The sequence below is a fragment of the Aspergillus sydowii genome (genome assembly GCF_001890705.1).
Source record: "Aspergillus sydowii CBS 593.65 unplaced genomic scaffold ASPSYscaffold_7, whole genome shotgun sequence".
Classification (NCBI taxonomy): Eukaryota; Fungi; Ascomycota; class Eurotiomycetes; order Eurotiales; family Aspergillaceae; genus Aspergillus; species Aspergillus sydowii.
In genome coordinates, this window is record NW_024467865.1 from 698,432 (window position 1) to 725,727 (window position 27,296).

General features: G+C 51.7%; 15 protein-coding genes and 1 non-coding gene across 16 annotated transcripts; 7 read left to right on the forward strand and 9 right to left on the reverse strand.

Moving 5' to 3' along the window:
* The first annotated feature begins 57 nt into the window (after positions 1–57).
* Positions 58–779, forward strand: ASPSYDRAFT_46723 (GFA family protein). Its single transcript, XM_040847297.1, has 3 exons — positions 58–158; positions 250–412; positions 481–779. Exons 1-3 carry the CDS (start codon positions 93–95, stop codon positions 681–683), a joined length of 432 nt encoding a protein of 143 aa, XP_040701371.1. The 5' UTR covers positions 58–92; the 3' UTR covers positions 684–779.
* A 184-nt stretch (positions 780–963) lies between these two features.
* On the reverse strand, positions 964–2,301 carry ASPSYDRAFT_59075 (uncharacterized protein; the record flags this gene model as incomplete). Its single annotated transcript, XM_040849636.1, has 5 exons — positions 964–1,310; positions 1,370–1,434; positions 1,529–1,914; positions 1,971–2,081; positions 2,149–2,301. The coding sequence occupies 5 exons, from the start codon at positions 2,299–2,301 to the stop codon at positions 964–966; spliced, it is 1,062 nt and encodes a 353-aa protein (XP_040701372.1).
* An 865-nt stretch (positions 2,302–3,166) lies between these two features.
* On the reverse strand, positions 3,167–5,355 carry ASPSYDRAFT_90849 (Zn(II)2Cys6 transcription factor; the record flags this gene model as incomplete). Its single annotated transcript, XM_040852394.1, has 9 exons — positions 3,167–3,214; positions 3,278–3,631; positions 3,691–3,856; positions 3,933–4,116; positions 4,176–4,312; positions 4,376–4,774; positions 4,829–5,065; positions 5,114–5,290; positions 5,339–5,355. The coding sequence occupies 9 exons, from the start codon at positions 5,353–5,355 to the stop codon at positions 3,167–3,169; spliced, it is 1,719 nt and encodes a 572-aa protein (XP_040701373.1).
* Positions 5,356–5,771: 416 nt separating this feature from the next.
* ASPSYDRAFT_133586 (MFS transporter) lies at positions 5,772–7,579 on the forward strand. The gene is made up of 6 exons (XM_040840641.1): positions 5,772–5,929; positions 5,980–6,136; positions 6,184–6,195; positions 6,247–6,491; positions 6,539–7,206; positions 7,272–7,579. The coding sequence occupies exons 1-6, from the start codon at positions 5,798–5,800 to the stop codon at positions 7,543–7,545; spliced, it is 1,488 nt and encodes a 495-aa protein (XP_040701374.1). The 5' UTR covers positions 5,772–5,797; the 3' UTR covers positions 7,546–7,579.
* Positions 7,580–7,585: 6 nt separating this feature from the next.
* ASPSYDRAFT_69715 (uncharacterized protein) lies at positions 7,586–8,318 on the reverse strand (the record flags this gene model as incomplete). Its single annotated transcript, XM_040850481.1, has 1 exon — positions 7,586–8,318. The coding sequence occupies one exon, from the start codon at positions 8,316–8,318 to the stop codon at positions 7,626–7,628; it is 693 nt and encodes a 230-aa protein (XP_040701375.1). The 3' UTR covers positions 7,586–7,625.
* An 862-nt stretch (positions 8,319–9,180) lies between these two features.
* Positions 9,181–9,268, reverse strand: ASPSYDRAFT_t100. The gene has a single exon. It is a non-coding gene; the product is annotated as a tRNA-Gln (tRNA).
* A 670-nt stretch (positions 9,269–9,938) lies between these two features.
* Positions 9,939–10,517, forward strand: ASPSYDRAFT_90852 (uncharacterized protein; the record flags this gene model as incomplete). Its single annotated transcript, XM_040852395.1, has 1 exon — positions 9,939–10,517. The coding sequence occupies one exon, from the start codon at positions 9,939–9,941 to the stop codon at positions 10,515–10,517; it is 579 nt and encodes a 192-aa protein (XP_040701376.1).
* Positions 10,518–10,671: 154 nt separating this feature from the next.
* On the reverse strand, positions 10,672–11,721 carry ASPSYDRAFT_153815 (HpcH/HpaI aldolase/citrate lyase family protein; the record flags this gene model as incomplete). Its single annotated transcript, XM_040842324.1, has 3 exons — positions 10,672–11,352; positions 11,401–11,621; positions 11,682–11,721. The coding sequence occupies 3 exons, from the start codon at positions 11,719–11,721 to the stop codon at positions 10,672–10,674; spliced, it is 942 nt and encodes a 313-aa protein (XP_040701377.1).
* A 525-nt stretch (positions 11,722–12,246) lies between these two features.
* Positions 12,247–12,962, forward strand: ASPSYDRAFT_32713 (DUF846 domain-containing protein; the record flags this gene model as incomplete). The annotated part of the gene is made up of 2 exons (XM_040845007.1): positions 12,247–12,745; positions 12,814–12,962. 2 exons carry the CDS (start codon positions 12,247–12,249, stop codon positions 12,960–12,962), a joined length of 648 nt encoding a protein of 215 aa, XP_040701378.1.
* Positions 12,963–13,054: 92 nt separating this feature from the next.
* On the reverse strand, positions 13,055–15,013 carry ASPSYDRAFT_1066046 (uncharacterized protein). The gene is made up of 3 exons (XM_040839869.1): positions 14,506–15,013; positions 13,331–14,451; positions 13,055–13,191 (listed from the first exon to the last, which is right to left on the reverse strand). Exons 1-2 carry the CDS (start codon positions 14,763–14,765, stop codon positions 13,440–13,442), a joined length of 1,272 nt encoding a protein of 423 aa, XP_040701379.1. The 5' UTR covers positions 14,766–15,013; the 3' UTR covers positions 13,055–13,191; positions 13,331–13,439.
* Positions 15,014–15,026: 13 nt separating this feature from the next.
* Positions 15,027–15,954, reverse strand: ASPSYDRAFT_46731 (Zn(II)2Cys6 transcription factor domain-containing protein). Its single transcript, XM_040847298.1, has 2 exons — positions 15,177–15,954; positions 15,027–15,128 (listed from the first exon to the last, which is right to left on the reverse strand). The coding sequence occupies exon 1, from the start codon at positions 15,896–15,898 to the stop codon at positions 15,389–15,391; it is 510 nt and encodes a 169-aa protein (XP_040701380.1). The 5' UTR covers positions 15,899–15,954; the 3' UTR covers positions 15,027–15,128; positions 15,177–15,388.
* An 856-nt stretch (positions 15,955–16,810) lies between these two features.
* ASPSYDRAFT_90856 (uncharacterized protein) lies at positions 16,811–18,864 on the forward strand (the record flags this gene model as incomplete). The annotated part of the gene is made up of 2 exons (XM_040852396.1): positions 16,811–17,608; positions 17,665–18,864. The coding sequence occupies 2 exons, from the start codon at positions 16,811–16,813 to the stop codon at positions 18,862–18,864; spliced, it is 1,998 nt and encodes a 665-aa protein (XP_040701381.1).
* A 54-nt stretch (positions 18,865–18,918) lies between these two features.
* On the reverse strand, positions 18,919–20,690 carry ASPSYDRAFT_154469 (cytochrome P450; the record flags this gene model as incomplete). The annotated part of the gene is made up of 4 exons (XM_040842376.1): positions 18,919–19,205; positions 19,268–19,586; positions 19,609–19,657; positions 19,681–20,690. The coding sequence occupies 4 exons, from the start codon at positions 20,688–20,690 to the stop codon at positions 18,919–18,921; spliced, it is 1,665 nt and encodes a 554-aa protein (XP_040701382.1).
* A 410-nt stretch (positions 20,691–21,100) lies between these two features.
* ASPSYDRAFT_90858 (phosphotransferase family protein) lies at positions 21,101–22,436 on the reverse strand (the record flags this gene model as incomplete). Its single annotated transcript, XM_040852397.1, has 3 exons — positions 21,101–21,884; positions 21,954–22,270; positions 22,338–22,436. 3 exons carry the CDS (start codon positions 22,434–22,436, stop codon positions 21,101–21,103), a joined length of 1,200 nt encoding a protein of 399 aa, XP_040701383.1.
* Positions 22,437–23,308: 872 nt separating this feature from the next.
* Positions 23,309–25,168, forward strand: ASPSYDRAFT_46734 (NAD(P)-dependent alcohol dehydrogenase). The gene is made up of 7 exons (XM_040847299.1): positions 23,309–23,366; positions 23,420–23,778; positions 23,841–24,271; positions 24,341–24,640; positions 24,684–24,734; positions 24,779–24,850; positions 24,895–25,168. The coding sequence occupies exons 2-7, from the start codon at positions 23,577–23,579 to the stop codon at positions 24,967–24,969; spliced, it is 1,131 nt and encodes a 376-aa protein (XP_040701384.1). The 5' UTR covers positions 23,309–23,366; positions 23,420–23,576; the 3' UTR covers positions 24,970–25,168.
* A 177-nt stretch (positions 25,169–25,345) lies between these two features.
* Positions 25,346–27,113, forward strand: ASPSYDRAFT_46735 (aldehyde dehydrogenase family protein). The gene is made up of 4 exons (XM_040847300.1): positions 25,346–25,720; positions 25,780–26,234; positions 26,283–26,343; positions 26,399–27,113. The coding sequence occupies exons 1-4, from the start codon at positions 25,430–25,432 to the stop codon at positions 27,026–27,028; spliced, it is 1,437 nt and encodes a 478-aa protein (XP_040701385.1). The 5' UTR covers positions 25,346–25,429; the 3' UTR covers positions 27,029–27,113.
* The last annotated feature ends 183 nt before the right edge of the window (positions 27,114–27,296 follow it).

The following is a 27,296-nucleotide window of genomic DNA, read 5'->3' on the forward strand; positions in this document are numbered from 1 at the left end:
GGACCAAGTATAAGCAGCCACAAACAACCCTTTCCACGGAACAATGTATCATTCCATCACTCATCGACCCAAATAATAAATTCACCTCGAAAATGCCTGTCGGCGGTTGCTTCTGCGGAAACATCCGCATTGAATCCAGCACCCAGCCTGTCACCAGTGTCAGACTCCGCACCTCACCTCTCCCAACTCTTTTCTACTACCATCACAGTTTTAAGACTCTCAATTTATCTGAGCTGACAATTAAAACAGGCCCTCTGCCACTGCGCCGACTGCCGCAAACTCACCGGAACCCTGTTTACATACAGCTTCGTCTTCAAAAGACCCGATATCACCATCACGGGGAACCCCAAAGAGATCGCGAAATCATCTGATAGCGGGAACAAGATCAAGAATTATTTCTGTCCTGATTGCGGTGCTGCTATCTTATTCTGACTGTATACTTACCCATGCTTACCCATACTGACGATGCTGCTTCGCCAGGTACGCCAATCTACGGATTCAAAATCAAGCCATCTGGGGAGGAAGATGAGATTCTGATTGTCCGCGCCGGGATATTTGATGATCTGGAGCTGTTGAATGAGGAAAGACCTGTTGTGGAGTTGTATATTAAGGGCAGAGTGGACTGGGTGTGTCCTCTCGAAGGGACGCAGCAGTTTGAGGGGATGTTGCCGATGCCAGTGTGATGACTAGAATAGATATTTGCTAACGGTAATGACTATAAGGCATAACAATACATTCTTGCTACTGCCCTATCAAGGCCTGACAAAGAGCCTGCTGAGGAACAGCTATTGTCGTATTAGGTTCGCCACAGCTTTTCGAGTTATTATTTACTCAGATCTATGTTGAAACTTTAATTACCACATGGCGAAATCCTTGTTTCCGGAGCCGGTAAAGTCAATATTATGCTATGCATGCTTATTACTCAAAATTATAATTTTAGATATCCCTATATAACATGGAACATCATGAAACCGGATTCGTAGACGTTAGAAAAGTCCCACCTATATGTTTCGAATCCTCCTGTCCCCCAAACTGACTAGTAGAGGTCTGGGTTGTACTCCTGGTATATGGCGGCCCAGCCTCAGCCCCAGCCTCCAGCCACCAGAGCTCGTCCATTTCTTCCTGCCCATTCCGGGTCCGATTTCTCATCCTCGACAGCGGCAAATCGCTGGCTGTCCGAGAGCTCGAGTGTTCTCCGTATACGGTCCCGCGGAAGAACCGGAATAGGGACCGCACCGTTACAAGGCTTCCGGCTGTGATTCCTAGGCCTGCTTCGACGTTGGACCAGATTGAGATTTCTGTTGTTGCGTCTGTAATATACCATCGTCAGGATTGGTGTAGTCATATCCGGTCGGTCTGAAGGACTTACACAGAAAATCGGCGCTTCTATAAGAATTAAGGTAGGGAATGCGAACAATCACTGCAGTACTGGCACTATTGCGATAATTGATTAGTTAAAAAATAAAAGATAACCAGAAGCAGAAGCAGAAGCAGAATGCAGCCAGCAAAGGTAGGAAGCAAAACTCACATGCAGCCCAAACCCAAAATAGCAGCCAGCGCAGCCTTGGTCCTAAAATTCATCTGCAAGTTCCACACAAGCACTATCGGCAGCAGAGCCAGAATGAAGTCGCAAATCACCGCCGTGATGCTATAGAGGTATGCAACACCGAGGAGGTAGTTGAGATTAATGCAGGTCCCCGAGGTCGTGAAACGGTGCCAAAAGAACGAGACTGGGTGACATTGCAGGATTAAGGTGAACCAAAAGGCAAGACCGACGACTATTGAGACTCCGATGACAGTCCATAGAATGGCTTGGTGTATTCTTGAAATCGTCAGGCGGAGCAGGGCCAAGGCGATGGACATTTTGGCGATGACGCAGGTGAAGACGTAGCTGGCTTGTCCTAGCCACCACCACTGGTATGTGTAAGAGATAGATAACTAATAATGGGAAAGGGTGACGGGGGTCGTACGAATAGTGCCTTTTCAATTCCGGTAATATCGTGGCTAAGCTCATCCATCTTTCGACCCATTCCATAGAAAGACCCGGTAATCCCACATATCGCGAACAGGATATTCAACGCCTATATATCAGCCCGTCGAAAGTTAGCCAAAATTGACGAGAACCATAAGGATCGATATTCACTATACCATAGCAAGCACCATCAGGGAATCATCCCACCCAAACGCCCTGACCAACCTCAGCCGAGCAAAACATCGCAGAGCAACAGCAACAAAAGACAAGACGAGGAAGACGACAGTGACAACAAAGATTGAAACACTCCGCCCCTTAAGCTCGCCCATGTTCCGACCGTCAATCCGACATCGACAAGCAGGTTCTCCTGAAAAGGGGGGTTTGGCTGTCAAAGGCCATCGAAATACCGCAGGGCAGGCCTTGAATAAGGGTCCCTTGATCTCATCTCCAACAGTCGCCTCCTGTGCAACTGTGCAAACTCAAAACGAAGGGACGACTCGCCAGGAGTGCAAAGGAAAATGAAAAGAGAAGTCAGGAAAAGCAAGCATGTTCGACAGGGATGATTTGGCGCATGCAAGCACGAGTCCGTTTTAAAGACTATTGTAAACTGACTCCAAGTAGTGCCAAACTTTGTAGCAGAACTCCCCGCACTGACGCGTGTGGCCCAGAGCCTCGGGTTCAATCTGCAAGGACAGTCTTGTGAAGAGTGACAGGAGTGGCGCTCCCAGACTGCGTTGGGAGCGGGTCTGCAGCCAATAGTGGTGTTCAGACCCCTACCAGAACAGTATGGATGGGCTGTGGAGCAGTTGGTGTAGCTCAATAGGGTGGCATGATGCTATAAAAATTGGGCTGGTCCACATGGCTAAGATAATTATGCCGGATACGTATGTGAAATGTGTGGGACGCGGGGTGTTGAGCCATTCTAAGTCTCGGGTTTGAGGCTCGACTGAAAGAAAGAGAGACGGAGAGATGGAGAAATGGAGAAAGATCCCGCTGGATTCCGATGTTGCACTTCTGGTTACCGGTACCGCAAGAGCAAGGAATGGAGCAGGCAATGACGAATACCGTAAGTAGTACAAGGTAGGACGGATAGCTTTGCTTCTGATTCGTCTAACACATCCTTTTAACCGTCTTAAAAGTTTATACCGATCATTTCTCAATCCGCCTTTAGTTTCGAGGCAGTCGGTGCTCCTCTCAGTCGAACATAAACAGATCAAGGATCGGAAAAGGCTCATCCCAAGTCTACACACCCAAAGACAGGCCAATTAGCTTCCACTCTTGCAAAGTGCCAACTTATCAACTTACAGCGGTGTCCAAAAAAGTAGGAATATCCAAGGCCCCCGTCCCAGCAGTCCTGGCGCCAATAGTATTACTATTCAGACTCGACGCAAACCCCGCGGCAGAATTATCGTTATTATTATTCCCAATAGTATCGGTAGCTTCCTCGGTCGAAGGAAGAATAATTTGCGTAAGCTGCGCGATCTTCTTCTGCTCGCGGCGCACGTCCCTTGCAGCGTCCGCGCAGCCTGCTTCCTCGAACATCTGTGCGGCTTGGTGCAGGGCGGTCACGGATTCCCCGCATTGGAGGTACTGGTGCGCTGCAGGGATTGCTTTTAGGATGAAGCTTATTGCCTGGTAGGTTGGGACGCCTTTGTAATCCTGCATCCGGGTGGTTAGACATGTGAACTGCACGAGATTTTGAAAGAGGGCAGACATACTAGGGTATACCGAAGCCGCCGCCGGAAGTTATCGGACTCGAATTGGGTTCGGATGAGCAAGGACGCATTGTCGAGTGCCTTTTGGAGAAATTCGAGTCGGTTTGTATCTGGAGCCTTGCTGGCCGATTCTGGTTCCATTCCGTGGAGGGCGGTCCCGTTTATGTAGCTACAACCAGGTTGCATTAGTCTGGGCATTGAATGTTTGGTATTGCGGGGTTGAATACATCTTCATAAATGCATACGATATCAGAAGCCCGCTCCGGTAGGGTGGTTGAGTAAGGTGCTGGCATTGGGCTCCACTCGCACTGTTTATCTGGCAGAACCACTGGTCAATCTTCTGGTCGAATGTCCGCAGCATGTCTATTTCTGCTTGTTTGAGTGGGTTGAGCTGCAGTTGGGCTTTTGGAAATTGTGCTTTGGCGTCGGCTGGCAGCAAGATTGGGTTAATTACATGGAATAAGAACAAAGATGGAACCTATACGTACCAGCTATGGAGAAACCCGAGATGTAGGCGCAAATACGATAGTCGACTGGGCGGCAGTATGATGAATGAAGGAGATTGTTGGCCAGCGGGAGATATTCTCGCATTTTGTTGATCACAAACGGCCGACTCAAGTTCAAACTGCAGCGATGTTAACCAGGAAGACTAGGCCCGATGCCTTTGGCCCAGAGAAGGAGAGCGTACGTCAGATCAAAGCAGCACAAAGTAAACCACGTTCTTGCGCGATGAACCAGGCTAGCCGTGTGTTCGATAGTCTCATCTCCCAGTTGCAATGCAGCGATATTCAGTCCCAATTCAGCAGAGAGGGAGGCTACATAGCCCCAAAGTCTTGTTCGACCAGTCCATGCACTCAGAAGCATTACCGCTATGACGGACTGGATGTCCGGGGTTGCGCCGACAAACGTCTTCTTGACCAGCTCATCCATCTCAGCTAGGTATGCTGGGTACTTTGCATGTCGAATCGCACGCGCAGATATCGCGCAGATGAAAGTTGACATCAAAGGGTGGCGTCTTGCAACGCGCTGAGGCGGGTAGATCTGGTCGTCGACAAAGGCAACGATGTCCCGACAGTTGTTGTAAAAGCTATGCGCTGTTTAGCGGTATCATCAAACGATTGAGCGATATTTGCTGCCTTACAATTCGTCGAGCTCCTCCCACTCGCTCTCGCTCACTACGCCCCGTGCGACGATATCCCTTTCACTGGGTGTACCCGACTGTGTCGCCGCGCGTTGAACAGAAGCACCTGGATCGCTTGCTGAACTCGGTCGCACCGCAGCGACTAACTGAGATAAGGTATTTTGCATCTCACGCATCTGCGCTTCATGACGGGCCTCCATACTCTCCAGCCGTTGCTCAAGGAGTACCAGTTTATCACTGCATCGACGGTCAGCACCTTACCAACATCATTGGGAACATACTAACCTGAGGGTGTTTCCCGTATTTATATCTACAGCTGGAGCACCCGAAGTACTGCGAATTGGCTTCGGGGCGACGAAAACACATTCTGCCCTGGTCGTTCTGCATCGTTGGCAAGGAACCTGGCTGGGGCCTCCACATTTGAGCTTTTTCTTGCGACAGCGCAAGCATGCTGATAGAGATCTGTATTAATTCATTAGTATTAGTTTAGATGTATAAGGATGATCTTACCTATTTGCCTCGGCCATTGCACAAGGGGAGTTGGAGGGGTTGCACTTGTCACCTTCACTGGGCTAACGAATAAATCGGAATTGTACCGCAGTCGGCCGGGCCGAGACCCGAGGTGGTGATTCCAGTTGTAAATGTCGTCTAATCATTCCAATGCTTTAGAAAACCGGTGAACTTCATAGGTCTCTTAAGTTATGGTGCAATTATTGTGACTCTTCTATAGAGTCAGGTGGTGTTCAGGTTACCATGGGAGACTCTGAACAGCTTCGATGTCTACGTGCACACTACTTTCACGGCCGGCCCGACCGAACTGGGACCTGCGAACAGACATCTTTTCTGGGCAAATAATGGCGGAATTAGTTTTCGTATAAGTTACATATGCCGCCTCCACAATAACATGTCTTTTCTTATTCATAAAGTGCTGGTCGTTGGCACAAGCGGTTTCCCATCCCGGATTCAAGGATGATTACAGACGAGCAACAACAGCGTGACAAGGAGCTATCTCAGTCTGGAGTCACTCAGCAACACTTCACAGAAGATACAGGTCTTTCGACGTGGAAAGATGACCCTCGCAATCCATACAATTGGCCACCAGTGAGCGCCCACCTTCTGGATTTCGGAGAGCGGAAACTGATATCGTACAGGCAAAGAAGAACTCGATATTTTTTGTGCTTTTGATGACCATCTTGAACAGCTGTGTGGGAAGCTCCCTGCCCAGCAATGGGATTCCTTTTATAAAGAAGGAATTTGGCGTCGAGTCGCAGTCGCAAGAGGCCCTGCCCAATTCATGTTACTTGATAGGTGTGTATAACGAGAAAGAAATAGCTATTGCATACTAACTGCTGTAGGTTATGTTTTCGGTGAGCTTCTATTTCAAGTTAACGGTATTTACTCGACTAATCGTCCCAAAGGTCCCCTTGTATGGGCTCCCATGAGTGAGCAACAAGGTCGCCGGTTCCTCACCATAGGGACGTTCTTCCTGTTCACAATATTCACCATGGCATGCGGTCTCTCCAGGAACTGGGCCACCCTCCTAGTACTGAGACTCCTATCTGGCATCTTCGCCAGTGGACCCATTGCCGTTGTGACCGGTGTGCTTGCAGACATTTTCCAAGATGCCAGGGCTCGGGGGCGCGCAGTGGCACTTTACATGGTGGTGAGTTTCCATTCCTTTGAATCTGCGAGTTAACACTAAGTATATAGGCTACCTCATTCGGCCCACTACTGGGCCCTATCATTTCAGGCTTTGCATCGACGGAATTGGGCTGGCGATGGTCCTTCTGGATCGCTACAATGCTGGCTGGGGCGACGCTACTCCCACTCCTCTTCCTCCCAGAAACACACGGGAAACTGCTTCGCCGGAAATATCAAGGGCCTGACGACTCCGCGCCCCGGACCAGACAGAAAGGCGATAGACGAAAGTACATAAAAACCGTCTTGCTACGACCGCTCCACATGCTCCTCTTCGAACCCATCGTTACCGCCTCATCCGCCTACCTGGCTCTCGTCTATGGCATCTTCTACATGTCCTTCCAAGCATACCCCATAATCTTCCAAAACATCTACAGAATGTCCCCCGGTATCTGCGGCCTCGCGTACCTCCCCATCGGAGCTGGATGCCTCCTCTTCCTCCCTGTCTTCTGGCTCTACGATAACTATCTCCTCCACTTAGAACGCGTAGGTAATACATGGTACAACAAGAATAAAGAAGGATGTCGACGGCTTCCGCTCGCTTGCCTTGGTGGCCCCCTATTTGCAGCCTCGCTCTTTTGGCTAGGGTGGTCGGCGAGTGAGAGTGTCCCATTTGCGGCGCCTATGCTGGCCGGTGTGCCCTTTGGATTTGGGTTTATCTGTATTTTTATTGCTCTGATGTGAGTCCTGCACTTCATGCACGCTCCTTTATGTTGCAGACAATGCTGACTGGGGGTAACAAAAGGAATGTTCTCACAGACTCATACGAGATCTACGCCGCGTCTGCAAACGCTGCGTCCAGCTGCTCGCGCAGTCTCCTGGCGACGGTTCTTCCCCTAGCTACGACGCCGATGTTCACCGACCTTGGGGTCCCTGGTGCTTGCAGTCTGCTTGGTGGGCTTAGCGCGCTTATGTCTGTGATTCCATTTATCTTTATTTGGAAGCTGAAGGAGATTAAACAGCGGTCGAAGTTCTGCAACATGTTGAAGGAAGAGAAAAATAGAGCTCAGTTAGGCTAGACTACGCAGTAAACATGGACAATGTATGTAATCGGGTGCTGTAGTTAGATTTCATTGATCTATGATGGAATTTATATCCGTTACCAAGTATACTTCCACCCCGGCGCCAATCCACAATTCTTCCTGGTATAATGCGCATCGGTCGTAGGGAAAATCCCCAGCTTCTCTCTAGCCTCCTGTCTCTTCCTCTCCTCCTCCCGACTTTTCCTATTATTCCTTGGCTCAACAAACCAACCCACACCCCTATGACACGCATACCCAATAACAGCACACATAAACTTCCACCCATGCCCAGGCTTAACAGTATGCACAAGCTCATCAAACAACCAACAGCACTCCGCCTTCAACACACCAACCCGAACCGTCTTAACCCTCCACCCCCCACACCCCCAAACCCCACCACACTGCACCTCACCATCCATTCTCGTCTCCCACATGCGCCCGCCGTACTCGTCGACGGTCATACACGTGTAGATCCGCCGACAACATCCGGTCTTCTGCCCATGCACGAAAATCATGTAGTCGATGGAACCGGCGAACCCGCGGCCTTGCTTGGGACTATACCCGGAGGAGCTTAACGGCTGGTTTAGACGCAGGCCCTTCCGATACCGCCCTATTGAAACGGTGTAGTCTTCGCCGACCAGTGAGGCCGGGAGATACTTAATCAGTCCGCCCATGTACGACCTTGGGTGTGGGAGTTGGAGGGACATGCTGAGGTGGGTACCTGGTTTGGGGGTGGTGGCGGTGGTGTAGTTGTAGTGGTCGTATGGCATTCTGTTATTATTGGCTGGATTAGATTAGTCTTAAAACTGTGGTAAGTAGAGATTAACCGTAAGCACGTTGGTTATTGGTTATACTTAGGACGCTGGGGTGGTTTATTCAAGACCAGACTGAATGATAGGGTACCCGGTCAGTCCTATTTATGTCTTTCCTTAACTGGCTATTGTCCTTCTGGTTATGCATAGCTTCGCTAGGACGGCAGAGTGAATGTGAACAAGCTGGTTTGCTCACTATTCAATCTATGGCTCAAATTTGTAGGGGTATTAGACCTGATAGTGACTTTCATTGGTGTAAAGACAACTTGTGAGACAAAATAGCACTTCTATTTAGGATGCACCTCGGGAGGGAGTTAGGGCAGCTTCCCTCTTCAAAGATTTGAACTATATGTGAATGGCAGCTTTAAACCGCGCATTATGCTCGCTGTGAATTTCATACCAGCTTTCCCATCTAATTTCACAACACATCCTTAACTTACTCGGATAGAGGCAGGATAGTTTGCGTCTGGATTCCCGAGTTTACCTTGCCAGTTACCACAACTGGGAAGGAGCGACTGTGCACCTCGAAAGGAAGGCACGACTGTCAACCACAATCAAGGAAGGCGCGACGGTCTATCGCGCTTGCCTTGCGAGTTGTTGTTATAACAAGAAAGGAAGCTGCGACCTTAACCCCTAAAACTAAAAGGGAAAGAGCAAATGCTAGTAAAGTCCAAGACAGCTACATAATGAAACCCGTGTGCGTTCATAATGTTTTTTTCAAGACGAATTAACATTGCTGGCCAAGTTAAATACAAGGCATAAGAGAAAAGAAAAGCAAAAATAAAAAAAAAAAAAAAAAAAAAAAAAAAAAAAAAAGAATAGGTCATGCAGGGATTCGAACCCTGGATACCGGTAGACTAAAGGCATCACTTCAAAAACCGGTGTGATAACCACTACACTACACAACCGTGAATATGATTAGTCACTCGGATTTTGACTACATATCCAGCCAGGGGAAATAGTCCGGCTAAGGTGTATACACCAACAGAAGATAATGTTGAACTTGTGGTGTTGTACGTGAGCTGGGGTATAATTGTGGTGGATGAATTATCTCAGGTAGACACCGAATCTGAAAATGGCCAATTTACTACGTAGATGAAATTTGAATTTTCTATGCCTTGATAAGAGTAGAATGATTGGGGGCGTTTTTATATATATTTTGCAGAAACCAACACATAGTAAGGAACAAACTCCGCATACTGACCGTGAAATCATATCATTCCAAGATATTTCGCTTAACAAGCTCGGAAACCTTATCTTACATGCCCTGCGCCAGGAATCTCTTGCCTAGTTTATGTGTGACTGATGGCTTTGTCCGTCCATGAATTCCAAAACAACATGAACAAGGAAGGCCTATACTCATGATAGACTCATAGTTCACCAGAGAATAAAGAGAAACCTGACTGTAGCGACATTCAAACGCCCATCGTTGCAAGTAGCTGTATCTACTATAAAGACGGACACCAACACAGCATATTTAGGTATATAATCCCATAACCCATAACCTACTTAGAACTTCCTTACCAAACAACCAATCAGCAAAACACAGATAAAATTCCACACTCCGCCGCCGCAAATATGTCACATCAGCGGATCATAGAATTATTCGACGAAAGCACAAACCCGGAACAAGACGAACACTTATTCCTCCTATCCAGAATGGAAGACCTCTCTCTCCAAGATCAAGGAGACCAGATTCAACCCCCAAGCGAAGATTACACAGTATATATCGGTCGACTCCGCAAACCTTTCTTCGACCCCGATAGCGACGACCCGCACACCCTCATAGTCCCCAAGGCCACCGGGGTCTGCGGGAATGTGCTCATCCTACATGGGACGAAGAGCAATACCTGCATATGGATATGGATCTCCGAAAGAAAAGACGAGGAGAGCGGGAAGATTGTGCTTCAGAAGAAGGTGGTGAAGTCTCCGCTTTATCAGGATCGATGTGATAAGTTGATTGAGAGGAAAGAGGTGGGGTTGCTTAGGGCTGCGGATTGTGAGGCGTTTCAGAGGATTGTTGAGGAAAGGCCGGCGTGGACGGGGACGACATTTGTTTTTGTGGTTTTGGAGGCTTGTTCTGGGGAAGGCGTACTTGAGGAGGGGAGTGTGAGGGATGCCTTTTTTGACTTGGGGGTGTCTAGTATGAATTTTTGAGGGTTATGGTGGGAGAATACATCATGTTTCTCTTTCTATTCATCCTGGACTGTCTTTATATAGATAAGATGGTGTAATTGTGCGTATGTGGTATTGAAAAGGAGTAAGTAGATGTATAGGGATATATGGTGCCAGTATGTTGTAATGCAGTGTCCTACTCAGGCTCCTGTCCACTCCACTTCCCCCTCAGGCTGTTAACATCAACCCCACACTGCTCAGCCTTCTTCACAATCGCCTTAGCCTTCTCCGCTACAGGAACATCAATCATCTTGCCATCAAGCGTCCACGCACCCCTCCCCTGCTTCGCCGCCTTCTCGTCGGCAATCACAACTCTCACAGCCCAGTTGACTTCTTCCTCATCTGGGCCGTAGATCCGCTGCGCTGTCTCAACCTGCGACGGGTGGATGCACTGCTTTCCGTTGAAACCTAAACCTCGACCGCCGCGGCATTCTTCCTCCAAGACCTCGGATGATTTGTAGTTTGTGCAGACGAGGTCGATTGTGGAGGGGAGGTTTGCGGCGCGCGCGGCAGTGGCAATCGCAGAGCGTGCGAAGAGGAATTCAGTCAGGGCCGGGGTACGGGTGAGGCTGAGATCAAGCGCGAAATCTTCCGCTGCGAAGATGAGGCCTTGTAGGAGGGGTGTTGCAGAGGTGATTTGGGTGAGGTTTGTGAGAGACTTGGCGGACTCAACGAGAGCGAGAAGGGAGATTGGCGTTCGTCCTTGGGACTGGGTTTGTTGGGAGAGGGTGTGGTTGATTACGTCGCTGACGAAGGTGAGGTCTGAGGCGGAGTTGACTTTGGGAATCACGATCGTGGAGAGGTTAGGTGATTTAAGCTAGTTTATTAGTTATACCGTAAGTGGCTATTGGTATACAAAACGTACGACTTCAGTTAGATCTGCGAGGGCGAGGCCGCTGTCGACGGAGTTGATGCGTACGGCACGTTCGCGGATGCTTGCTGGTGCGGGCTCATCAAGGGCTCTCCGCACGAGGGAGCGAGCTTCGGCTTTCTTATGGGGAGTGACGCTGTCTTCGAGATCGTAGGCGACACAGTCGGCCGTGAGAGAGCGCGACTTGTCGATGAAGCGCTGCGACGAGCCGGGGACTGTGCTGGTTAGTAGCTGATCCTAGAGCTCGGGGAATGCGGGGAGAGCTGTGGACGCACTGTAAAGAAGAGCGCGGCGAAGTGTGTTTCTCGCGGCCATTGTCGCTTATGTTGTTTGTCGCACACAATTGTCTTCGGATGAAGGAATTGAGTGTCGGAGGGACGGATGAAAGTGGACGAGAAAGAGAAAGGTTTGGAGAGGAGATGTACCCTCGGTGACGATGCGGCGGAGAATGAGGAGCATAAAGCCGTCTTCCGGCTGTCACGGTTCACGCCGGTGAGGTCATCGGGGCGACGTCAACCATGTGCCATTAAGAAACCGTAGCGGGTAATAGAACTTAATCCATGACTAGCTTTCATTATTCCGATATCCCGGAGTAATGGCTCGAACACGTTTTCCAGCATGGTTCCTCGTGGCTGCAGTGCCTGATCGCCAATGCCGCGTTATTCTGCCGGTACCCACCGCCTCCAGGTGAACACGCAACGGTCGTCGTCTTGATCACCGTCTCACCTTTGCAGACAACAAGGGCAACGGCAATTTGCCAGAAAACGACAGGACTTGACCCCAGTATCGCATATCTGTCGTCTTACAGTCGAGCTTGACGTTCTCATCTCCCACGCCAATATGGAGCAGCAACCACTCCAACCGCAGCCCCAACAGGGAGACCTGAACTGGCGACTCAGCGCGCATCCCATCACCCTCCTTATATTCCTCGGCTTCCGTCTGGGTGCGCTGCTGATGTACTTGTTCGGCGTTCTCTTCATTAACAACTTGTACGTTGAACCTGCGGGTGCAGGCTACCCATTCATTACGACACCTTCTAACCATAAACACAGCATCCTGATCTTCATCCTCACCCTGCTCCTCCTCTCCGCGGACTTTTACTACCTCAAGAACATTGCCGGCCGCCGTCTCGTCGGTCTCCGCTGGTGGAACGAAGTCAACTCCACCTCCGGCGACTCGCACTGGGTCTTTGAGTCCGCGGACCCCAATACCCGCACCGTCACCGCAACGGACAAGCGCTTCTTCTGGCTGAGTCTCTACGTGGCTCCCGCTTTGTGGATCGCTCTGGGAATTCTGGCTATTGTTCGGTTGAACAGTGTGATTTGGTTGACTTGCATTGGTGAGTGAACTGCTCTTTTTCTATTTTGGAGGGGTCTCGGGACATTCACTAACACTCTCTTTAACCAGCTATCGCCCTTGTCCTGACGATCACGAATACGACTGCATTCTCTCGATGTGACCGTTTCAGCCAGGCCTCGACGTACGCGAACAGTGCATTCGGTGGTGCGATTGTCAGCAATCTTGCTGGAGGTTTGATGGGGAGGCTCTTCCGCTAGATTTCGTTAATGGGTTTAATGGGATCAGAGTATAACTAGTCTCGTTGTGGAATTGTGGACTGCATCTTTGGAATTTGTTCAGTGTAACGCCGCTGCTGTACTATACAATGAACACGGACCTTTTGGATATTCGCATTGCGCGGCAGTTTACATTGAACTGGTTGAGTTGTTCGCAAGACGAACGTCAATCAACATTCATGACGCCATCGTCGGTTGTATTTGGGCTGTGCTGGTCACAGTTCGTGTCACTACAATATAGTCTTGGTACCCAGCTCTCCATTCCCACCAGTAGTAATGGGTAGAACCGAAAAAACATGCCTACAACAAAAAGAGATAGAACAAAAATACAAAAGAAAATCAACACCCACAGTATAGCTCGCTCAGAGGGAATATATCTACCAAATCAGACGAAACAGAACCCACAATCCGAGCCAAGGCTGATAATAAAGGGAAAGGAAAAGAAGAAACCTAACCGAGTTAGAGACCAAATAAGGGCCCCAAAAACTCCTCCAACTCACTCGCCCACTCCTGCATAGAATGTCCCGCCGTTTCAGCAGCAGCAGTAGCAGCACCGAATCTTTCTAACGACGTTGCGCCACTGCCACTGCAACCTTCACCTTTATCTTCACTTGCATCTGCATCTCTGTTATCGCAGGCCGTCGTTGCCGTACAAAGGATATTAATCCCAGTCCCAAGCTCAGGCCCAGAACCAGACAAAGATGAAGATAAAGGTAAAGAAAGCTGCGGCTGCGGGGGAGATTTGATAATGTCTATATTTGACTTTGATGATGATGTGGAGCAGTCACTCGGCTGGCGATGGACGCCAAGACGGCGGAGGAGGAGGGACGAGAGGCTGTCGAATGTGAAGCGGCGACAGTCGTCTGTCGTTGAGACGTGGTCCATTGCGACGGAGAGGCGGACGGATATATTGGCAAGACGGATGATTTCTGCTGAGGTGAGGGAGGTGAAGTCGATGGAGCCGCTTGGGTGGCCGATTGTTGTTCGGGATTGGTGCTGATGCTGGGGGGCTTTGGAGGAGGTGGAGGAGGAGGACGAGGAGGTGCTGTCGTAGATTGATATTGTGAGTCTGACGACGTGAGGAAGCGCCTTGGAGAGAGTTTCGAGGCCGAATCGTGAGCTGTAGTCGTTGTCTAGTTTTGTATAGGAGCTGAGGGGGCCAACGGTGCCGCTGCCTGGCTGGGAGGTGGAAGTGATGGTCCGTTCGTCGAGGTTGTCGCCGTGGAGCCAGAGGATGTTCAGTGCGTGCTGGAGGGAAATGAGCCATCGTGTACTGACCGGGAGGAAGCAGAGGGTGTTGTTTGAGGTGAACCATTGGACTTCGTCGTTTGTTTTTGAGACCAGGCTGTGGAGGGCGCGTAGATAGACCTCGCGGCCGGCCGAGTCACTCAGTCTGGGAGAGGACAGAGTGCAGCGGCAGTCGGAGAGATGGAGCACAGCGAGGCGGTTCAGCATGGCCAGGAGAGCTCCTCTAGATAAGCCTTGTCAGTATACGGAGGACAGGGTTACTTGTCCAGCAACGTGCATGTAGAATAACGAAGTGAGGTGGATGTTGACCGCCACAGACAGGTTCTTGCTGGCCTCTTCGTGCCCTAACAAGGCGCCATAGTCCTTCTCCCAAGAAAGTAGCCCTGAATATGCTTGCCAGCTGAGAGCCCTTTCTCTGTTTATATAGACCTGGGGCCCTACAAGGTCAGGCGAGTACTCGGCAGACATAACCAAGGGCGTCAATATAGATGCGAGCCGGCATTGGCTGATCAGGATTCGGTGGAGAATTTCTCTCATAGATGGGCTATAAAAGTTGGAATCTCGCTCCCAAACATCGTTTATACTCAAGTAGTCTGCCTTTGAAGGATCGAATTGGTCGAGAGTGATCACAAGCGGGCGACGAGGCGCGAGTGCTAGAATGCGATCTCGCAGAACGCAACACCACCATAGACGCTTGATATCAGACTGACTTACTATTCGACGGTGGGGACCCTGCTGCGACTGGACTCGATGAGCGTTTAGTCGCCGCGTATGCTGTACCGCGATTGCCAGCCATGTCGCGTTGCAAAGAGGGTCTGTAGGGTCGAAGTGATCAGCAAGCAGCAGTGTCGCTTGCGCAATATGGAATGGATCCTTTTCTACTCCAAAGTCATACAATGACTGAGAATCAGTTAGGGTTGAAGATTACTGGACAAGGACGATATCTACCTTGGCGGTCTATAAAGCGAGTACCTCAGGTGCGCAACGGAAGCATATCCGGCATCCTGGACGCACTGCGCAGGAATGTGCTATACAATTAGGGTCAGCACTGAATTCAAGTTGGCCTGAGATATGGAGCATTGTACACAGGCTGCAGCGAAGAGCATTGACCGGAAGACCAGCAACGGAAAGGGCCTTTGATGGAGACTGCCATCGCGGAATTAGCTCTCCTTGACGACAGGAAAGCAAGGGTGAACATGGAGGAAATAGCACTGAAGCAAGGTGTGGATGATCGCCTTTTTGGGGAGAGTGAGTGCTTGCTGGCTGGTCAGGTATGCTACGTCGTTTGGAGGGAGCCGTCTCGTGTCTGCTAGAAGAGGCGGCCAGGCATTGCGAGCCGCGTCGTCCCTTTGTGAGCTGGCTGGAGAGTCTCTCACCGGGGGACCTCCTGCATTGTTGGTTACAAGAGGAAGGCTGGCTAATGGCTGGCTGCCCCGGGGAGAAAGTACAGGCCCCGCATTCTTTGTCTTCCGTGGGCGCTTCGGATTCACAGTGACACACTGGTCATTGTCGAGCCGGCAATTACTACACGGAGTTCCGCTGACGGTCACATCGCAGCGGATTTTGCGCCGTCGACAGGTTATACAGGCGACGGCAGAGCGGCGGACACGGAGAGGCAAGCCAGCTGTCTGGAACGGAGGGCCTGCGCTCCCATGGTCCAGAGCGCGCATCGTACATTTGCACAGCCAAATACGAGGAGAAGCCAGAAACAGGGAGGAGTTATTGCGGAGTTGAGGATGGAGAGCTGGGCCAAATGGCGCGGGAGTTAGAGCCGGTCCCAGATCCGCCGATCCTGCAGTGCGACCATTGACCAGATGCCAACGAGGGGGACGGGGATGCCGGAAGCGGCAGAAGTACTGACAGGCGACTGTCCTGCCATTGGATGTTCGGATCGTTCCGCGGGCCTTACTTCTTTGTCTGCTTGGCTGGCGCAGGCTCATCGATCATGAATCACCATTTGCTGCTCGCCCGAACACGCCCGGTTTGCAGAGCCAATCCCGGTGAAACCGATCTCGATGCACAGGGGCTGATGGCTTGGAAGAATGGAGAAAGAGATTGTCGGGGTTCAGGTTCCGGACACAATATTAATACTATATATCGAGTGGCACGTTCTCCGCGAAATCCGTAGGCAATACGTAGGAATACGAGGCGAGACCGCGGCGGCGACTATTGATAGCAAGGAGTCTTCGCCTTAACCCCGCGTTGAGCCTTGCGTCAGGAGTCGGACTCAGTAGCCTATTTATGCAATATCCACGCATTCTGGGGCGATAAGGGCGGATCTCTTGATGTGTCTGGCTGCTTTGTTAGGGTTACCACTCACCGGTAGCGGTCTGCTCCCAACTCGGTTTCCACACGCGCAGAGTCCTGGAGCGCACCTTGCAAGTGTACACAAGCTCCATCCTGATCCATCCCTGACACTCGGTACTTTCGCAGGCTCTCGTATCCGGAACGCAGCTCGACAGCGCCGCCGATTGGGTTCCATCTCGTCGGGTTGCCCGGGGTCCACGTGATGGTGAGGTACCAACTGCCCCCTGCCAGTTGCCCCCCTCCTTCTACCTGAATATCATCGTTCGGTGATAATCATGCGTGCCCACCCGGGTAACATGCCCTCGGGCCATTCTTCGACGCTCCAGACGGAGTCGTCGACACAGGATCGGCAACCACAGCCTTCCAACTACGAGCCACTACGCCCGAGGCAGGGCCCAAGGAGAGCCACCCAAGCTTGTCTGTTATGCAGACAGCGCAGGGTCAGATGCGATGTTTCGTTGAAAGAGGGCGACTGCACGAACTGTGTGCTGGACGAGCAGGAGTGCATAGTTGTCAGCTCCAAACGGCGTGCACGCCGAACCCCGAACGAGAAAACTCCAGCTTCATCCTCTAGCAATCAATCGAGAATGGGAAACGAGAGCCCGCAAGAACTCCGACAGAACCAAGATACCCTTCAAACGTCTCGAGTGCGTCGGGAAAACGACCTGGTTATCCGATATACCGAGAGGACCACCTTCCTAGACAATTCTCAAACCAGCCAGAGTTATCGAAGCAGAGAGGTCCGTCTGCCAGAATACATTAAACCTCTTGACGTGCAACGAAGTGAGGGGCTGGAGCTTTTACGGCAGCGGGCAGTCTTTGATCTCCTTCCACTAGACCTTGCACAGATAGTCTTGTCTCGGTATGAAGAGCTCGTTTATCCAGTGCTACCTATTATCGACATTGCGGAATTTCGCAGTGCAATATCTGGCCGGTCCGGAAACGGGATACCGCTTCTTCTATATCATGCTGTGATGGTCATGGGATTGAACTGTACAGAGAGTCAAACTGTTCTCCAGCTCTCGCACACGACCAAGGGGGAATTGAGAAGCGCGTCCTATGACAAGGCCAAGGTGAGTGAAGTCGAAAGACAGTGAAGATAATACTTCTAACCCTTTGGCCTTGTTAGACCCTGTTCGATACGGGCGTGGAGCATGACCGGATGGTCCTTTGCCAGGCCTCTCTGTTACTGGCGGACCGCGACTTTTACACCGATGTACACGACGGGTCGTACTGGGTTGGCAATGCAATCTTACATGCCAACTTTCTCGGTCTTTACAGAGAAACACAGACTGATCCTGGGCGTCGGAATACCAGAAAGATTCTGTGGTGGTGTGTTGTCATTAAGGAATGCGATGTCTCTACCTATGTGAACTATCCACCTCGCGTTTCGCCTTTTGCCTCGCCAATGCCAGTCTTGAGAGACTTCGGTGTCGAGCGGGATATAAACATGGATAGTGACGAAAAGGAGAATCTTTTGGACACGCCCGCGGCCAAACTTGCCTCTATCTACATCCTCAGAGCAAAGCGTTGCTGCCAGGTATACCTGGTTAAGCGCCGGATGTACGACGAAATCCAGCCGTGGAATGGACAGCAGACTAGCAGTACACTACGGGCCCTGCGACGGGACATGCTTTCTCAGATTCACTCTTGGGAGTCCGATGCACCCAGCGAGCTGCGAATTGAAACGCTCCACAACGAATTCAATTCCAGCGTCGTAGGTCTAACCTGCGCATCCGCAGCGGCAGAAATCATCTACTGGTCTGTCCAATTCTTTCTATACATGCCCGACCTCCGGTTCCATATACAGGCCAACAAACGGATTGAAACCGTGGTTGATCCCGAAGGCCGGCCACTCCTACGTCAGGCAGCTAGCCAAATAGCTGCAGTGCTGGAGGCACTTCTAGCTCTGAACATGGGTCAATCGCTTACAGCATCACATGGATGGCACACTGCAGTGACTGCATTTGTCCTTCTGCAAGATACACGATCTCTCGATCCAGTAATCAGAGGTAACGCCCTCCGAAATATCGAGGTCTGCCATCGGGCTGCGCACGCTCTATCAGAGACATATCCCCTGCTCAGCCAGGTTACCCTGGGGTTCCAGCCAGCAGACTGGCAGCCGCACGAACTCCAGCCCAGAACAGGGACCGGGTCTCCTGCTAGTAACCCTCCAACCTATGCTGACAATGAGCATGGGCCTAGATGGGAGCCTAAAGACCAGGCTCCTGAGCAGACTTATGCCGTGAATAGTCGCCTCAGTAACAGGTATACCGAAAAGGACGAGTGTCAAGTCGGCGATGTTCTTGGTTGGGTTTCGCTGGGATAATGCTGCACAACTATATAACCCATATACAAGTAAACGACAGAGAAGTAAAGCCCACTATTTCCTCATTCTGAAGATTAAATGTAGCGGATTCGGCGTGACCGTGAAATAATCGCGCGACTGGAGGAGACCCGACCCATTCTCTCCAGGCGCAAAGGCGACATCGAACTTGGTAACGAGACGAGCCGTCAACAGGCGCATCTCCATCAGGGCCAGATTCTTGCCGATGCAGTTTAACGGGCCAGTCGAGAAGGGGATAAAGGCGTCTTTGTTCTTGATCAGGTCCGGGCGCGACGAGAAGCGCTCGGGGATGAATTCGTCTGCATTGACGAAATGCGATTCATCTACATGAAGAAACCGTCTTTCAACTTCTTTTCTTTCTGAGGGGATAGGGGACAATACATACCACGTCCCATGGCATAAAAGTTCACAAGCACCGTTGTATCCCCCGGAATCCAGGTCTCGCCCACGAAAGCCCCCTCCGGCGGTGCCTTGCGATACACTCCACTCGGCACCACAGGATGCAGCCTGAGCGTCTCATTGATGCAAGCATTAAGCAACGGCGCAGCCTGAATAGTGCGAGCATCGATCTCACCTCCGCCGACAAGACCCTCAATCTCCTCCCTCAACCGGCGCAGCAGACCGTCCTCCTTCGCAATATGATAGAACAAGAACACCATCGCCGACGACGTCGTGTCACTCCCAGCAATAATGACTAACCGGCTCTCAAAATACAACCTCCTCAACGCTGTCTCTCTTTCCTCCCCCCCACTCACAGCACCTCTCTCCTTTCTCCCTTCCCCAGTCGAGACCCCAAACCTGGAATTAAAATCCTCAATCAGGAAATGCGTAATATCAGGCTCACTCTGTTCCCCCTGAACCGCCATCCTCCCCCTCATCTGCTCAGCCGCATATTCCAACCTCATCGTCCGCTTCTGCGCCCCAGGCACACACAAGAACAGAAACCGCGAAAGCCACGGCGGAACCACCATCCCCAGCACCACCTGCGCAGACGTCAGCAGGTCAATCACCCAGTGCCCAGAAGCAGACTGCAGCATCTGAAACGACTGTCCGAATGCCAGATCCCCCATTACGTCGAAACTCCAGTAGTTGAACCAGTCTGTTACGTTGACGGACTGCCCTTCACCATCACCATCTGCGGCGAACCCCTCAAACGCCTTGACAAGGGCATCGTTATACTGCTTTAATCTAAGCTCATACCCGCGCAACGCGCGCTCACTAAACGCCGGGCTCCAGACCCTTCTGCGCGGGTCATGGCTCGCGCGAACCCGCGCCGTGAAAAGCGAGTAGAACGGGTGCGTGGTGCTATACCAGGGCGCCTTGATGAATTTCGAGTTTCCGGAGAGTGCAACGCGTACGACTGCGGCGTCGGAGACGGAGAGGTCGTTGGGCCCCGTGCGGATGAACTTGCTTGCGTGGGCTCTGTGCAGGGTGTGTAGTTGTTGGTAGAGGTTTTTGGGACCCGCGACGCGCAGGGTTAGGGATAGGTGGGAGAGGCGTGAGAGGGGGATTCCGGGGAATTTTTTGTTTAGGGGGTTGAGGAGGAGGCGGTAGGTTGTTAGGCCTGTGAAGATGGAGACTAGGTAGGTGGTTGTTAGGGTGGTGGCGGTTTGCAGGCTTGAAGAGAGGGGGAGGGTTGGGTTGAGGAGTCGTTGGGATAGGAGGAGGAATGTGAAGAGGCAGACTAGGGCTTGCAGGTGCCGATGGGGGAAGAGATGGTGTTCGCCGTGGTGGTAGTAGAAGGTGTATGTCGAGAGGCCGGGAAGGGCGGCCCCGAGGTGGGCCTGGAGATTGGGACTGATAGTCATTGTCTGCAGTGTCTCCAGATCGATATTGCAAATGCAAGAAACCTGTGTGGCTCTGGAGGGGTATTAATACTCCAATCCTCCTATTGAGGGGGTCTTGTACGACGGGACGTCGCTTGTAGAGGGGTGGAGAATGGACAAGGATTACACTGTCTAGCATGGATTAAACGTATCAGTGCGTTTTGGATTGATGCTTAGTCTGGAACGTCACACCATCTGCGCCATGTTACTGTTTTCACATGCCCGCGAAAGTCACCGGTATATAAACCGGTACATGAATTCAGTCAGCCTGATCAAGGAGAGCTAGGATACAGACTTGGCTATCTAGTCTAAGAGTGATATGACGGTCTGAACCCGAATACTCCACCAGATCTGTACATACATCCATACAGCATATCAAATACCCAGATAAATCACAACTTCCCTTTCACTGTACCTGCATCTGCATCTGCATCTGCATCCGTCCGCTTCATTTCCCTCACAAGCCCCCAAACATTCTCCGCCGTCGGCCAAGCCATCGCCCCAAACTCCCTCGCCGACGCACTACTCGCCTGTCTGAGCGCATACCGCGCCGCAATCCCCTGCATGATAACCGCCCCTCTAAACCCCGCAAAAGCCCGCCCCCATGCCAAATCCGGGCGGACGTCGTACCCTGACCCCGCCGCGTATAGAGATATACACTCGTCTAATGTTGGCAGCCCTCCTTGCCCTTCAGGGCTATCCGTTGACGTTAAAGACGGAGGAGGACTTCTCAGGTTGAGACTCGACCCCCCGCCATCAACACCCCAAGTATGCGGCAGAAATGGCGCAAAGAGACTCACGACGTCTGAGAGCGGGTGGCCCAGCGTAGCCATTTCCCAGTCCAGGACGCCGATGACGAACGGGCGGGTTTTGTGGAAGATCAGGTTGTCGATTTTGAAGTCCCCGTGCACGAGGGTTGTTCTGTCTTTTGGCTGGCTGTATTTCTTGCTGTTGCCGGCGAAGAAAGAGCTTAGTTCGTCGAGATGCGGAAGTGGTCCGATTGGGATTCCTGTTTCCATATCCCTTGTTAGGGCCTGGTGGCGGGCTAAGGAGGTGAATGTTCGGATCTGGCGGTTATAGAAGCCGGATTGTTTGCCGAAGGTGCTGAGGTTTAGGGATGCGGAGGTGTAGGGGATGTTGTGCAGGGTTGAGAGGGTGTGGATTGCGGAGCGCCACCTGTTAATGAACTCCCTATTAGTTACCCAGTACAGCTATTGGTGTCGGTAGGTAATAAAAGAAACATACATTTCATTCCTCTCCTCAGGAGTAACGCCCGGCATCCCGGGATCTGTAAAAACGCGTCCGTCGAGGAATTCCATAATGTAGAACGTCGTCCCGATAACGGCCTCGTCTTCGCAGAGGACGTACACCCGTGGGACGGGGACGTCTGTATCCCGTAGTGCATGGAGGATGCGGTGTTCGCGCTCGACTTGGTGTGCTGTTTTGGAGAGAAGCTTGCCTGGTGGTTTCTTCCGTAGGACGTAGCGCTTCGCTTGTCCTGCCGTAGCTGGGGTTGGGTGAGATGTGAGTAAGTATGTAGGGTTTGATTGACCGAAGCCGAACTATACAATTAACCCAGCAGATGGTTAGAAAGGTATAGGCATAATTTGTACTGGGATCAGGACGTACCTGCTTCACGTCCAGCGGGGTCGCGATCTCAGGCACATGGTCACGGATATAATTTTCAAGTTTCTGGACGTCGATTGGCTGTCGGACAGGGCCTGCCATTTTGCCTGTATTTTGATATCGGTGTCGGGGGTTGAGAGATGGTGTTACTATTAAAGGCCGGCTACCCCTCAGTGTCTACCTCGGATGCGCATAAGCCGTCCCAGCTCCGAAGAGCGGGGGTTGCGATCGGATTTTACGAAGATAACTCATTTCATGTTATTTTTGGATTATATACAAAACCGAATTCAGTATTGTATTTGGGTAGTACATATGAATTTTGATGTCGCGTAGTCGAACAACTGCGGGGAAGCTGAGGCGGGGCAGAGAGTGGGAGAGACGCATTCACACGGTCAGCGATGGCAAGAAACGGTCAGACGGAAATGGCGGCAAGTTCCGAAGTGAACGTCTGGAACGGTGAAGCCCACCGAGCGAACAACTCACAGCTGCTCCGTCCAACTGACAAATATGATTCCACAAAGAGGGAGCTGCAGCTCGGAAGTGGGAGCAGTGACAGTCCCGAGGCCCGTCCGGTTAGGGCTCGCATGCCTAGACAGCCCCTAAAGTCCCTAAGGCGGTTCTAACAGCCGCTAACTCGGGGCTGCCGGCCCACTTCCCGCGGTGACAACGGACAAATAAACAGCTGCCAGACTGTTGTCCAATGTACTGCAAATCTAATCAGGAGCAGGTCTGCACGAACATAGTTTTGACGATTGAATTAAGGTCTATCTTTAAGTCACATGCAGACTGCATTGCACTGCACTGCAGCAACCCTGCAAAGCTGCTAGCTGCGTGGCCCAGGAGCATTTAGCTGCATTTGGGACGGCACGATCTTGGACAGTGGAGACACACAAGAGGCTGGAGGGGCAGGGGGCCTCACCGTGTCATGAACCCGCCGACTCGGGGGGTTTTAAAGCAGAATGCCGCCGAGTAAGGAATGGTGAACTGAGCTGGAGTCTTTGAGCTGCGAGCTGTTCGATACTTTCAATCACAGTAAGTTCTATGCTATCGCGTCGATTGCGGCGAACTATCTATAACTAACCCAGAGAGACAGAACCCAGCTGAGCGGGGCAGCTGTCAGTGTCACCAAAACAAGCGACAAATTATTACTTTTTTTTTATTTGTTAATAACCCAGACCGCAAGGTCCATCCCAACCGTTCCCTCATTGGATTCCCAGTTTCTTCTACTCCGTACAATACATAATGGACGCCAGAGCCATTGTTGCCCGCGAGCCGAAACAAGGGCCCACCTTGGCTCTGGAAACCATCACCGTCGGCGCCCCTGCAGACGATGAGGTCCTCGTCAAGGTCACCGCAAGTGGTATCTGCCACACCGACATCCTGTTCTCGTCTATGCCGCCGGGTGTGCTGGGTGTCGCCTACCCTAAGATTGTCGGTCATGAAGGTACCTGCATTTGCCGTTTTATCTCCGGACCACCAAAAAGAGCTTTACTGATGGATCGTTAGGAGCCGGTATAATCCAAGCAGTGGGCAAAAATGTAAGCAAGGTAGCTGTTGGCGACAAGGTGCTTCTATCGTACTACTCGTGCTCGAACTGCGCGCACTGCAAGGCATCGCGCCCAACCTACTGCACGGAATTTAATCTGGAGAACTACGTCGGCCGCAAATGGCCGGGGATGGTATGCAAGGACAGCGACGAGGAGGCGTGGGCGCGGTTCTTCGGGCAATCTAGTTTCGCGGAGTACACGCTCGCTGCGGAGACGAGTGTCGTTAATGTGAGCGGATTGCTGCAGAACGATGAAGAGCTGAACCTGTTTGCGCCGCTGGGATGCGGGTTCCAGACTGGCATGGGGGCTGTTGCGAATGTGGCGGATGCTGGGCCGGATGATGTGGTTATGGTTATGGGGATGGGCGCTGTTGGGATGGCGGCTCTTATGGTGAGATCTCCTTCCCTGTCTGTTTGGTGTCTATACATCCATGTAGATGTGCTGACCGGCATCTTATAGACAGCCAAGATTAGAAACTCCAAGACGATTATTGCTCTGGATAGGTTCGCGAACCGACTTGAGCTGTCGCGGGAAGTCGGGGCTACGCATACCATTAATACTGCGGTCCCTGAGTTCGATTTCCAGCAGGCTGTCCGGGAGATATCGCCTATGGGCGCATCGGTCATAGTTGATACCACTGGGGTAGCTCACTTGATTGAAGAGGCCTTTGAGAGCTTGTCGTCTCTCGGGAAGATGGTTCATATAGCCCCTACTCCGCCAGACTACAAGCTCAAGATCGATACCACCGCTCTGCTGATGGTAAGTCTTTCGTCTAAAACTGTAGGGCTAGCTGACCATCTAGTCTGGAAAAACAATCACCGGCTGTATTGAAGGGAATTGTATCTCGAGCGAGGTAAGTTGTAGCTATAGTTCGCGGGTCCAGCTAACAGTTAGCAGGCTGTGCCCCAGATGATCCAGTGGTACCGCGAGGGGCGATTCCCCATTGAGAAACTGATTACATATATTCCTGTAAGCCTCCTCCATCAAATTATTTATAATTACTAACCTTGTAGGCCCCCGATTTCGCAAAAGCCCTGGAGGGAATGCATGATGGAAGCGTGCTTAAGCCCGTGCTGACCTGGAGTTAACAACCTTAATTGCGGATGAACCGTGAAACAAAAGCGTCAGATTGATTTTATTGGACAGTCCGTGAATTCCTAAAGTAAGCTCAAATACCGGCAATGATGTAAACGGCGGGGACATTTAGCATCGGCAGAAGCAGATAATAAGCCGAGAAGTGGCGGCGCATCATGCATCCCAGAGAGTCTTAGACTAGGGCTCTGCAACCAACTGACTGTCTGGGAAGATGCGGCGACCCGCCAATTTAGCCCGCTTGGTCGTAGTCCATTCTGTCTACTGCTGCATGCGTTCTAGCCGGCTGCTGCGTGTGGGCCTCGGTGTCAGCTCCCCCGCCCACGCTCCCTTGTCGCGGCTTGTCACGTCTCCCTCTGGTGGTGAATGCTGGCTATATAAGCGGGATGTTCCCCCACCGGGCGGGGATGCTGCTGCTCTTCCAGTTTTCACAGTCGCACAGCTAAATCCTGCAAAATGGCTTTCAACGTCTTCGAAAACTTCCAGAATACCATCAACGGTAAACAGTCCACCACCGCCGAGAAGCGCCATGGCGTCAACCCTGCTCTCGCGCAGCCTAACCCCGACGTCCCCGTCTCCACCCAGGAGGACGTGAACAACGCCGTCGCCGCCGCCGACGAGGCCTTCAAGACCTGGGCCGACGTCCCTTTCGCTGAGCGCCAGAAGGCCGTCCTCGCCTATGCCGACGAGATCGAGAAGCATGCGACTGACTTTGCGAAGCTCCTCGTCCAGGAGCAGGGCAAGCCGGTACAACCCCTACCTTGCGAATCGTGTATAGCAGTAACACGCTAACGTTAATGGATTAGATGCATGTTGCAACCCTCGAAACCACCATGGCGCTCCAGATGCTCCGCCAAACCGCCAACATCGCCGCCGATATCAAAGACGAGGTCGTCGAGGACAGCGCCGAGCGCAAGATCCTCGTCCGCCACACCCCCATCGGTGTCGCCGTCGGCATCGTCCCCTGGAACTTCCCTGTTTCTCTTACTGTCCAGAAGCTCGCGCCCGCTGTGCTCACCGGTAACACGGTGATTATCAAGCCATCGCCCTTCACGCCCTACACGGGTCTGAAGCTTGTTGAGCTGGCGCAGAACTTCTTCCCGCCTGGTGTTGTTCAGGCGCTGAGCGGTGATGATAACCTGGGCCCTTGGCTTACGGCGCATCCTCTTGTTGAGAAGATCAGTTTCACTGGTTCGTCAGCTACGGGGAAGAAGGTTATGGAGAGTGCTAGTAAGACTCTGAAGCGGGTTACTCTTGAACTGTACGTTGCCCCATAATTTCTTTACGACAGTGATACTAACTAGACCAGCGGAGGAAAAGACGCAGCCATCATCTGCAAGGACGTTGACATTGAAGCTACCGCTGCCAAGGTATATCAATCACTTAAGCAATTATAATAAGTACGGTAAAATGCTAATAAAATAGGTCGCCTCCCTCGGCTTCCTCAACTCGGGCCAAATCTGCGTCGCCATCAAACGCGTATACGTCCACGAATCCATCTACGACAAATTCCGCGACGCCGCAATCGCCTTCACCAAGACGCTCCAAGTCGGCGAGGGAAACCAAGAAGGCGTCTTCATGGGCCCAATCCAAAACTCCATGCAGTACGAAAAAGTCAAGGGCTTCCTCGCCGACCTCACCCCGGAACAAATCGCCCTCTCCAACGGCGCAAACCAGCCCTTCGACTCCTCCAAGCCAGGCTACTTCATCAACCCAACCATCATCGACCGCCCCGCTGATTCTTCCCGCATTGCAACGGAGGAGCCCTTCGGGCCCATCCTGCCGCTTATGACGTGGAGCGACGAGAAGGATGTGATTGCGCGCGCGAACAAGACGCGGATGGGTCTCGGTGCGTCCGTGTGGTCGAATGACGAGAAGGAGGCGGAGCGCATTGCGAGTAAATTGCAGGCTGGAAGTGTCTGGGTCAACACGCATTTGGAGCTGGATGCGCGCGCGCCGTTTGGTGGACACAAGGAGAGTGGGCTTGGTTCTGAACTGGGTCTGGCTGGATTGAAGGCTTACACTAATGTGCAGACTCTGCATTTCAAGAAATAGCTTAGAGTATTACTTGCCTAGCTGAAGGGATTCATCTCATTCCAGTTTTACTAGACGAATTAACTTTCATCAGTCTTCTAACTAGTAGTGGGAACAGTATGTCGTATGCCGAAGGAGCAATGGCTCGTTGAGCGTTGAACCTGCCCAGTCAGTAGTGGTGCCAGGAATATAATACAACAGGAAGGTACAGTGGTCGCTCCTGCCTTGTTATATAAAACCTCATATTGGAAGGCACGATAGACCTGCCAAGGTAGGGAACCACGGGGGA